Raw genomic sequence first — 11,933 nt, 5'->3', positions numbered from 1 at the left:
TTAGGGTCACGGGGGGGCTGGAGCCGATCCCAGCTGTCATTGGGTGAAGGCAGGGTACACCCTGGACAGGACACCAGTCTATCGCAGGGCCAACATGTAGAGACAAACAACCATTCACGCTCACATTCACACCTACGGGCAATTTAGAGTCATCAATTAACCTATCCCCATCCTGCATGTCTTTGGACTGTGGGAGGAAGCCGGAGAACCCGGAGAGAACCCACGCTTACACGGGGAGAACATGCAAACTCCACACAGAAGGAGCCCGGGCCGACCCAGGGATCGAACCCGGGACCCTCTTGCTGTGAGGCGACAGTGCTACCCACTACACCACCGTGCAGCCCCAGTTGTAACCAGTAATTTATTATTTATGAAAGAATAATGAATTGGTTTTCTCCAAAAAATCCATAATGTAGCCCGTTTCTTTGAAATGTGGATTGTTTTTTACCTTTCTCTTGGCATATTAATGTACTGTAAATAATATAAATATAATTTAACATTATTAACACACATTAATGGGGTTTATAGTATTTAACAAATCGATGGTTGAGGTGGAGCCAATTTCTACTAAATAAATTTTATGACATAACTTCTCTTCCATTTCAGACATTTCTTTTAATAGTTTGTGTTCACATTTCTAGGTGTTTGCTGTTTGTAGCATTTTCAGACAATTCATTTTTAAGAAGCTTAAAACTGCTAACACACCAGCATGCCTTTAAGTTAGAAACACATTAACCAGTTAAAAAGAGTAGAGAGAATTACATGAATCATACGTCAATAGTCATCATGAAATGATTACCTTGTTTCTGCTGCTGCTCCGCTGACGGTCGGCCGGTGTCTTGTCGGACGTGACTGATGAGTGTTGGAGTCGGTGTAGGAGGAAAATACTGTGGCTTCTTTGCATGTTCCGATCAGACCTTTTAGCTCAGTTTCGTCATTCTGTAAGGAAATTCTGGTTGGAGGATCAGTTACATGGCAGCATCCCTTCATGGACACACGGCCTTCTACAAAACCACCGGGTGATAATAAGCAATCATCATCATCATCATCAAACGCTAACAAATATATACATGTAAATAAATGCATTACAATAATTTATTCAGTGATGATAATAATATTTATTATGGAAATTGAAGAGACGTTTATGGGAATATTTATAGGAACTCAGGCTTTCCATTCATACATTTGCACAGAACAAATTTATGGCAACCTAAATATAAATGTATAGAATGTCAAATAAAAATAAACAGCTACTCAAATATGAATATACAGCAACCTAAATATAAGTACACAACACACAGACACAAAAAAATATTTTCTACAATTGCTTTGGGAAAATACCAAAACTGGCTGACTGTGGAACTGGCTTACGGGAAATGGTGTTTATTAAAGGCGACTAAAAAACTGATTGTACATTGTATTAGATTCCATCCTAATCCAAACACATGTTGTGATACATGTAGCTCTTTCCTCACTCGACTCGTCAGCCTGATTCAGGGCTCTGCCTACAACATGCCAGCTTCCCTGCCTTGTGGAGGAACAGCAGAGGCAGGACGAGGCTGCTCGGCACGTTCAGCGAGATCCCCAAATCCAGCAACGCACACAAATCGTCTTCATGGATCGACTGTAAATAGGACAAGCCGAAAGTGACCATAAGCCCGACAAACCTCAGCGACAAAGCTCCCATTATGATTGAGATGATGTGGAAAGCTCTCCTCTTCGATTGGTCAACCTGCTCCCTGTCCCCGCCCGCCTCGCCGGGCGCCGGATGAGCCAGAGCGCGGAGGACCGAAAGGCAGCAGAACGCTATAACGACGACTGAGACGCCCAACATGCAGAGCAATGGCGTGGCGGGTACACTGGGCAAGTACAATTTTGTCAGCCCGACCCATGCAAAGCAAGTCAGCCAGGCGCACGAGATGGCGACGTTCCTGATCCGGACCCCGGCCTTCGTCCTCAGCCGCAGGTAGGCGACGGGGTGAACGACGGCCAGGTAGCGCTCCACGCAGGTCAGGAGGTGAAACGCAGTCTGTCCAGGAAAGATAACGCTGTACAAGTACACCCCCAACATTATCACCGCTGCACTGCGAGGGGCCAAGCCCGCGCAGTAGAACAGCATCCCAGAAGAGCCGAGGATCTCCACGGCGACCATGTGGTAGGTGAAGAAGTCGGAGTGGCTCACCGTCTGCCTGGCGTGGCCATGCCTCCATCGCTGGAAGCCCACATGAAGGACGAGGATGTAGAGAGGGAGGAGGACAAGGATGTTGACGAAGGTATACATGATGTAGATGACGGTGCTGCCCAGGGATTCCAGGCACATTAGGAAGGGAGGAAGGACGTGGGTGTCGTTGAGGGAGGATGAAGAGTTGGTGGACATGACCTGTGAGAGAGAGAGATTAGGGGGGTCCGGGAGGCTACAACTCACAACTGATGGTACAACAGTAGCTGTGTTTCCATTGGATTGTCGAGCAAATTTAAAGCAAACTTTTGAAAATTTGCAGAAAAAAGGATATACAAAAAAGTTCTGTTCCCATCAACTGGTTTGGAGCGAATAAACCCGGAAACTTGAGTCTACTCATGTCTGTAATCCGCCGGCAGACAGAGGAAGAGGTTTTGCATTTGTCTGTTATACAGAAATCAACAACTCAAATGAATGCAAAATTGAAAGGACATCCATAATAAACTCTCAGACCGTGTAGACTGCAAATGCCTACAAACACAATGTTAAAAGAATCAGAAATTGTAAAAGTTGTGAGCATTAACATTATTTAACGAGTGAACGTTCTTTGGTTGCCTTATAAAAGTAATTATAAAAGTCCCATTTATTCATGGTAAATAGGTTTGTCATTGACGATCAGATAATTGTTTGGACGATGAGTCGTGAACACATTAGAGGACATAAAAAGACACAAACCTTGTCTTCTTGATGAGGTGTGTCCGTCTCCTGTTTCCACACTGCTCTCCTGCTGGAACATGTACTGTGGAAGGAGGCATGTCTTGATCATTTGGAGGAAAAAAACTACTGGGAGTGCTTTGCATTTTTGCAAAACCAATAATGACCACCTGGTTGAGTCTAATCCCAGAAACGGACTGTTTACGGACCATCATCCCCCTAGTTGCACTGGTAACTTCAGGAAACGACAAAGCAGATGCTGGTTGCCCAAAGACCAGTTCGATACTCTAACTATCAATAAGGAACTTTGATTTATAATTAATTGAATAATTGTTTAACAGCTGTACATTGGAAGGAATTTGGAATTCTTTACAGAGAAGATGATTGATAGCATTCATTATTAAACAATATTAATAAACACACACATACAGCGGTATATTCAAAAGGTTTATTAACAAATAAACATAACTAAATCTAAGTGACCCATCTAAATAACTACTATACAAGTGTGAGTGTTGACTGTCAGCCGTGTGGTCTAGACAAAGAGAGCGGGGAAGTTCTTTGCTGGAGACGGCGAGGAAGGCTGTCTGAGATATGTAGTGTACTGGTAGCAGAGTTGGATTAGTTCTAGATCAAACTAAACAACACAAACACAAAAAGAAAATCCCATGGAACATTAAAACATCACATTAAGTTCCTAACTAAAGCTATGCCCGGATTGTTACCAGTCCTTGAGGAAGGGTTGGTTTTTGGTTGTTCCTCTGAAGAAAGGTTGCCCTCTTCAGGTTCCTACGAAGGAAAGGGACTGTCCTTTGAGTTCCTGTTGCGTCGGTGGAGGAATTCCGTGTGAGCTGTGTCTGGACTAGAAGTAATTGTCTTGGGAAAGAAGCTTTAAGGGAAGGCCAGGGTAGTGCCTTACCTTGGGCATCGTACCGACACAAATATCTCATAGTCTGAACCAGGCAGAAGTAATAGAGGAGCAGTGAGAACCCCCTACGCAGCAACAAGCAGGAACCTATGTTGTGATGCACTAACAATCAAACTAACAGGTCACTTCTTATTCTGACCAATATACGTTACAAACTAGCTCTATCTAGTTTTCACTCCGACCAGAACATGCTAGTTTTCCTGCTCTTTGCAGAAACAGCAGCGGTAGAACAAAGCTGCTCGGCAGACAGAGCCAGAAGCTGAAAATTAGCACCTGACATCCGTTTACTCCGATGTCCGACTCAAGGTTGAACATGAAAGCGCTTACCAGCTGGCCGCACAACCTCAAAATCAGCGTTCCCATTATGGCCAGGATGGTGTGGAATGCCCGCTGCTTAGATTGGTCGATTCGTTCCCTGACCCCGCCCACTTTCCCCAGCCCTAGACGAATCAGCACGCGAAGAGCCGAAAGGCTGCAGAAAATGATGAAAGATAAGCTGAAGGCTATCATGGTGAAACAAAGGACAGCGGGAAAGTCGGGGAAGCTCAGAGCAGTCAAACCCGTCATCCCCAAGTTCAGCAGCCAAACACAACCGATGGCGATGTTTCGGACCTTCACCCCGTCTCCCGTCCTCAGGCCCAGGTAGGTGATGGGGTGAACAACAGCCAGGTAGTGCTCCATGCAAGTCAGGCAGTGAAAAAACGTCTGTCCAGGGTAAGTGATGGAAAGAAAATAATACCCAACTATGGGCATCGCCAGATTACAATTATGGAGGACACTTATGTAAAGGACCCAGCCCAGGATGCCGAGGATCTCCACGATGACCATGTGGTAGGTGATGACATCCGAGTGGCTTGGTGCCCCCGCGGCGACGGAGCGCTGACGCCGCCACCCTTGGAGACCCAAACAGAGGATGAGGATGTAGAGCGGCAGCAGGACGAGGACTTCGGTGAAGGTGAAGACCTTGAACATGGTGGAGCTGATGGGCTTTTCAATGCAAATGAAGAGGCTCGGAGAGACGGAGGAGTTGGTGAAGCAGCCGGGGGGCGGCAGCGAGGCGTTGGACGACGAGTTGACCTCCATCTCTGATGATTGGAAGCCTGAGGAGAAGATTTGTATGTGATGACCTGGGATGAATAAAGTCCATCCACCCATCCATCTGTCCATCCATCCATCATTTACATTCTTTAGAGATTAAACCTTCATAAAAATAAAATACAACATCTTCTCTGGTAAAATCCAAATGTACAAGATATTGACTTCCCTCGTTTAGTTTGTAAAAACATGATAACATCTGGGCTTCCTCTTAAACGACGAGAACAAGGAGGTGAAGTTCTGATCTTCTCTCCACCAATCCAAAACTAACAAATAAAACTTTTTCTGGTTTCTGTAAATCTAAATGTTGTTCTGACTCCTTGAATCAACAAGTTATTAAATATTAAATCCACTAGAAAATGTAAAGCACCTACCTTTCCGTTTACGTCTACGTTTTTGTCCGACAGGTGTCCTGCTGACGGACCGTCAGTTCGTGTTGTTTTTGTCTGCATCAGAGGGAAATTCTAGCAGCTTGTTTTGCATGATGCCAAGCCACTCATGTTATTCCCTATGTTTTATTCATCAAAATATCGTCACATGTTACAGATCAATCAGCTGACTCGTATCTGTGTTACCGCTCTTTTATGATAGGTGGCGCTAACAGTTAGCAGTTAGCAGTATTGGCTATATTTAGAAGTTAATCAGATTTGAATGAAATCTATTTCATGGTATTCAAAACCACACACACACACACACACACACACACACACACACACACACACACACACACACACAGTACAGAACCATTCATCCATGAATCCATTAGTCCATTGTATTTATCCTGTGTGGTATTATTACTTTCAGGGGCGGGAAGTAATAAAGTACAAATACAATTTACAGGGATCTGTACTTTACTTGAGTATTTCTTTTTCAGACTACTTTTTTTTTCACTCCCTGCATGTAAGAATAATTATCCATGATGTAAAAATATATATATTAATATGATACCAGATTCAGTTAGCCTTGTAAAAGACAGCCAATAGAAATGTCCTTCATAGTGATACTTTTAACTTTTTTACTTTGAGTACATTTCAGAGCCTGTACTTTTTCACTTAGTTGTGCAAAGAAGTTTGAATCAGTACACAAACATCTGTACTTGAGTACAGAATATAATTTTTACTGTAACATGGTATTTTTACTGTGTGGTACTAGTACATTTACTGTAACAGAGTTGTTGTTTTTTTTACTGTGTGATATTAGTACTTTTACTGTAACAGAATATTTTTTTACTGTGTGTTATTAGTACTTTAACTATAAAAGATGTTTTTTTTACTGTGTAGTATTTGTACTTTTACTATAACGGAGTATTTTTTACTGTGTGGTTATTAGTTGGCTACTTTTACTGCCGTAAAGATCCTGAGACCACGATGAACGGAATCGTTCCGTGACGTGTTTCCTGCCGGACTGTTTTAATGGGTGGACCGGTGCACCTTGAACTTTTCAAGTACATTCTCTTGTCGTTTTCTTTTCTCTCTCCTGTCTTCATAATTCCGTGTATTAATTATGTTTAAGTCTCCACGTGCACTCCGACACGCGCCCGCGGCCTTCGGGCGGCTGTCGCGCGCCGGAAGCGCAGAAAAGTGCGTCGGTTTACAGTCTGACTTCAGGTTAGCGCATGTTAGCTCGTGTGCTAACGCCTCATCGCGTACGACACACCGAGACGGAACCGGCTCCAGGTCCTACACGAGTCCTGCCGGCGGGACCAGACCGGTCCGGATCGGATGCGCCTCCGGATTCTGGGGAGACACGGCCGTCTCAGGTAAACAACACACCTGCTCAAGCTAGCGCGGTAGCTTCATTCTGCTAGCACACGGCTAAGCTAACAGGTGTTTGTTTACCTTTTCCATCCAACCCTTATTGTGGTTTATTCACGTGGTTTCTGTGAACACGTGGTATTTCCAGGTAACTACAGCTGGGTAGTTTGTTAGTGTAATAATACATGTAGTACTAATAATAGTATAACCAGTTTTAACCTGATTATATGTTGGATTAGTAATCTGAAGTAGTGGAGGGCAGTAAAAAGTAAAATATATAATATAATAAACTCATCTATATATTTATACAAGTCATCTATAGATATATATACTTTATTAATCCCAGAAGGGATATTAAAATGGTCATAGCAGTGTTACCTTTAACACTTTGTTGCTGTTTTTATGGAAGAAAAACACAATCAAATACAATAACATTACAAATGAAAACAGTACAATAAGGTAAAATATTATTATTATTAATTTTATTATTGTGAAGCACCCATCGTTAAACAGTGGAGGGTAGTAAAAAGTGAAGTATTTCCCTCTGAGATGTAGTAGAATATGAGTATACCTGTACCGTTGTGTTCCAGTGCCTCAGCTGGTCTACGGCGGGAAGCTGGACTTCCTGGTGTTTGACTACCTCAGTGAGATCACCATGTCTCTGCTCACCGCCGCCAAGACCAAGACCCCCGTGAGTCCCGAGGTTACCACATAACGGGATGTTACCTGTGTATAAATATATGTATATGTATATAAATATATGTGTGTTTTTGTTCTTAGAACCAGGGCTACGCTCCAGACTTCGTCCACGTGGCTCTCGCTCCGTTCATCAACGACATCCACCGCAAAGGTGAGTCCAGTCCTGTTGAGCCTGGATCCAAACTGGTCCTGGTCTAAGTTTGGCTCTGGTGGTCCTGGTCTAAGTCTGTCTCAGGTGGTCCTGGTCTAAGTCTGTCTCTAGCGGTCCTGTTCTAAGTCTGTCTCAGGTGGTCCTGGTCTGAGTCTGTCTCTGGTGGTCCTGGGTCTCAGGTGGTCCTGGTCTGAGTCTGGTTTAACAGAAGCTCCTCCCCCTCAGGTATCCGTGTGGTCAGTAACGCGGGAGGCGTGAACCCTCTGGCGTGTGCCGACGCCATACGGGGCGTCATCAAGAAGGCCGGCCTGGACCTCAAGGTCGCCGTGGTGACCGGGGATGACCTCATGCCACACGTGAGATCGCTATGGAAACGGCATCATCGCCGTCATCAGTTACATCGTCTGTTAATAGACATGATTTAAAACCTCTCCTCTCCTCCTCTCCTCTCCTCCTCCTGTCTCCTCCTCCACTCCTCCTCCTGTCTCCTCCTCCTGTCTCCTCCTCCTGTCTCCTCCTCTCCTCTCCTCCTCCTGTCTCCTCCTGTCTCCTCCTCTCCTCTCCTCCTCCTGTCTCCTCCTCCACTCCTCCTCCTGTCTCCTCCTCCTGTCTCCTCCTCTCCTCTCCTCCTCCTGTCTCCTCCTCCACTCCTCCTCCTCTCCTTCTCCTGTCTCCTCCTCCTGTCTCCTCCTCCTGTCTCCTGTCTCCTCCTGTCTCCTCCTCCTCTCCTCCTCCTCTCCTTCTCCTGTCTCGTCCTCCTGTCTCCTCCTCCTGTCTCCTCCTGTCTCCTCCTCCTCTCCTCCTGTCTCCTCCTCCTCTCCTCCTCCTCTCCTTCTCCTGTCTCGTCCTCCTGTCTCCTGTCTCCTCCTCCTGTCTCCTCCTCTCCTCCTGTCTCCTCCTCCTGTCTCCTGTCTCCTCCTCCTGTCTCCTCCTCTCCTCCTGTCTCCTGTCTCCTCCTCCTCTCCTCCTGTCTCCTCCTCCTGTCTCCTGTCTCCTCCTCCTCTCCTCCTGTCTCCTCATCCTGTCTCCTGTCTCCTCCTGTCTCCTGTCTCCTGTCTCCTCCTCCTGTCTCCTGTCTCCTCCTCCTGTCTCCTCCTCCTGTCTCCTCTCTCCTCCTCCTGTCTCCTCCTATCTCGTCCTCCTGTCTCCTCCTCCTGTCTCCTCCTCGTGTCTCCTCCTCTCAGAGAACCAGTCTGTCTGAGGTGAAGATGGCGTCCGGCGGCAGCAGACGGCGTTTACCTGAGACTCTCCACAGCATGAATGCTTACCTGGGGTATGACTCCGCCCACTGACGTCGTCCGTCTGTCACTCAGGTTGTTGTTGTGATCACACCTCTATGCCCCGCCCCCGCAGGGCCCGGCCTATCCGCCGCTGTCTGGACCTCGGCGCTGACATCGTGGTGACGGGTCGGTGTGTGGACAGCGCCGTGTCTCTGGGGCCGCTCATGCACGCCGTACGTTTGAGTTACTAGTATTATTAATGTCATGATGAGGTCAGGGAGGTAACCGGGATGTCCTCCATGTTTGTAGTTTGGATGGGACTCCAGTGATTATGACCTGCTGGCTGCTGGGAGGTAAATGAACCAATAAAAACACAGATAGAAACATGAGAGCCGTGATCTGACACTCCTCGCCTGTCAGCCTCGCAGGTCACCTGATCGAGTGTGGAGCTCAGAGCACCGGCGGCATCTTCACCGACTGGCACCAGGTTCCTGACTGGTGAGTACAGCCCGTACTAGTACTAGTACTACTGGTACTAGTACTGGTATTAGATATGAACAATAATATAAGATAAGAAACCATAACGATCAGATTAAACAGACATGTTGGAAATAAACACGGTGATTTCAAAGTGGAGCACGGCGGTGATCTCGTGGACTCTTGTGGTCCTGGTCTCAGGGACAACGTGGGCTTCCCGGTGGTCCAGTGCTCCGGAGACGGCTCCTTCCTGCTCTCCAAGCCGCCCAACACCGGCGGCCTGGTGACCTTCGGCACGGCGGCGGAGCAGCTGGTCTACGAGATCGGAGACCCGCGGAGATACCTGCTGCCCGACGTCACCTGTGACTTCAGCCGGGTTCTCATCCAGGAAGTAGCAGGTACACACACACACACACACACACACAGACACACAGACACACACACACACACACACACACACACACACACAGACACACACACACACACACACACACACACACACACACACACACACACTCACACACACACACACACACACACACACACAGACCACGCTGAGGACACGACCACGGCCTGAACCCTCGCCTGTTTTCATAACCCACAAACATTCATCTGGCAGCCGCCCAGCGACCCCCGGCTGAACCCTGCTCTCCTCTGAACCTCCAACAAACTCTTTATCAGCGTTTCATGAGTCATCATTCAAAGAGGAACCAAACATGTGGATCCATCAACCCGGGTTGAACCCGCCTCGCCGTGAACTCCCCAACTGAACTCCTCCTCGCTGATAGCAGCCTCCCCTCCTCCCGTTCCCCGCTGGATAAATAATCCTCCAGATGTTATACGTTATGTATACATTTCAGATTAAGTGGAGAACGTTCCCATCTCTGGCTCCGTGACCTCGCCGTGACCTCCAGCAAACATTAGTGTCTGCCTGGAGGAGTCGGGGGAGTTCATGCTACTGGATTCAATGGGGACAGTTTCCCCAAAACGGAAACAAATAAAGGTTTATGAATGGATATCATTCCTGCTTACGTTCCACAAAGCATTATGGGAGCCGTAGTATTTACATAACTGTTATTTGTGTGAAACCCAAACGTCCTGGAACAGGCCGGGCTTCTCTAAGTGGGAGTCCTGGCTCGACTCGGGTCCAGACCTGAACCCTCAGCTGCTGCTTCTAAACATGTAAATATGTCAGCTGGACTCTGCCGACCCCTCAGTCTCTCACCACCAGTTCACATCGTGACCTGGAGATGACCCACTGGAGGGTCTGCAGTCCGGTTCAAACGGGGGTGAAGAAGACGAGGAGCCGTCCTCCTCTTCCTCAGTGTGTTTGAGGACGGAGGACGGGGGGGGGGCAGACGTTCATGTAGGTTCATGTGTTTCAGGTGTCGAGGGCGGGGCCGTCAGAGTGACGGGAGCTAAAGGCTTCGCTCCGTCACACGACTACAAGGTAAAACAAACCTCTCTCTCTCTCTCTCTCTCTTAATTAATGAATTAATATGAATTAATATTAATATTTGGCTCCGCCCCCTGTCGCTTCAGGTGTGTGCCACCTACATGGACGGGTTCCGGGCGACGGCGGTGTGTCCCGTCTCCGGCCCCAGAGCGGCGGAGAAGGCCCGGCGGACGGCGGAGAGCCTCATCAAACGGCGAGTCCCCTGACCCCCGACCCCTGACCCCCCCCCCCCCCCCCGACCCCAGCCGATAACGCCGTGTGTCTGTGTTCAGGATGAGGCGGATGCTGAAGCAGCTGAAGCTGGAAGACTTCGGCTCCGTCAACATCCAGGTCCTCGGAGCCGAGGACACGTACGGCTCCAACGCTCGCAGCAAGGTGACGCCGACGCACTTTAATCAGTTACAATCGACTAATATAGACGTCACAACACAGGAAGAAGAGTTCTATGAAGCAAAGCTGCTTTTTTTGTTGCAAAAAACAGTCAAATCTTAAATAAATCAGAATGTCTCCTGTAGAAATACAGCATGAAGAAATTAATAATTTAAAATCAGTATATTTTCTCTACCGTGAGAGCAATAAGATCCCATATCCTCCTGAGCATCACTGTAACTTTCCTGTATACATAAACATATTTTAATAAATGAATGTAGAATCAATCTGGCCTCATTAACAAACGAGCTGCAGAAGGAAGCTCGTTTCTTTACAAGCATTAAAGTGCTTATTTTAATTACTGCTGATTTGATTCCATCAAAGAGAACCAGATTCAGATGATTCTCCGTTCTGGTTCTCCTGAACTCCTTCATCACTCGGTCTGAATGAGTCCTCAGAAGCAGGTCAGGGTTGCCGTTAAGCCCGTTTCACGCCTCCAGCCTCCCACACGTCTGCGTTCCTGTCTCCCTGCACGTCCTCCAACAACTGAAACTTCTCTCAGCCGTGTGTTCTGGTCTGCAGGACTCCAGGGAGGCGGTGCTCTGGATGGCGGCCCACCACAGACAGAAGAAAGCTCTGGAGCTGTTCTCCAGAGAAGTGGCTCCTGCAGGGACCGGCATGGGTACGCCGCCTGAAAGACTCCTTTATGATGCGTTTGAGCTCCGTGTGAACTCGCAGCCACGCTTTCAACCGGCTCTCTGCAGATTCACACCGCCAACATCCCCCGCAATGCAACTGGACCACCCACAGTTCTGTCACGTGGGTTAGCGCAGCGGCTAACGTAGCAAGCAGCAGCAAAGTTAGCATTTTTAACCAACTCAGCTGGATATT

The 11,933-nt window shown here is 47.5% G+C and overlaps 1 protein-coding gene across 1 annotated transcript in view; it reads left to right on the top strand.

Annotated features, from left to right (window-relative positions):
* Window positions 1-6,330: 6,330 nt before the first annotated feature.
* Window positions 6,331-11,933, top strand: part of LOC311008983 (uncharacterized protein) — a 12,607-nt gene continuing 7,004 nt past the window's right edge. The window contains exons 1-13 of the mRNA XM_084002951.1: window positions 6,331-6,675; window positions 7,261-7,361; window positions 7,451-7,520; window positions 7,746-7,876; window positions 8,705-8,793; window positions 8,874-8,973; window positions 9,050-9,093; window positions 9,161-9,238; window positions 9,419-9,615; window positions 10,603-10,667; window positions 10,760-10,866; window positions 10,946-11,048; window positions 11,625-11,724. Of these exons, the coding sequence (XP_083859077.1) occupies window positions 6,420-6,675; window positions 7,261-7,361; window positions 7,451-7,520; window positions 7,746-7,876; window positions 8,705-8,793; window positions 8,874-8,973; window positions 9,050-9,093; window positions 9,161-9,238; window positions 9,419-9,615; window positions 10,603-10,667; window positions 10,760-10,866; window positions 10,946-11,048; window positions 11,625-11,724 (1,441 nt within the window). The 5' untranslated portion in view covers window positions 6,331-6,419. The remainder of the gene's footprint in view (window positions 6,676-7,260; window positions 7,362-7,450; window positions 7,521-7,745; window positions 7,877-8,704; window positions 8,794-8,873; window positions 8,974-9,049; window positions 9,094-9,160; window positions 9,239-9,418; window positions 9,616-10,602; window positions 10,668-10,759; window positions 10,867-10,945; window positions 11,049-11,624; window positions 11,725-11,933) is intronic.

This window comes from Eutrigla gurnardus, assembly GCF_963514095.1.
Source record: "Eutrigla gurnardus genome assembly, chromosome: 23".
NCBI classification, from domain to species: domain Eukaryota; kingdom Metazoa; phylum Chordata; class Actinopteri; order Perciformes; family Triglidae; genus Eutrigla; species Eutrigla gurnardus.
Note: the sequence above shows the minus strand (reverse complement) of the source record. Positions and strands in the feature narration are given on the sequence as shown.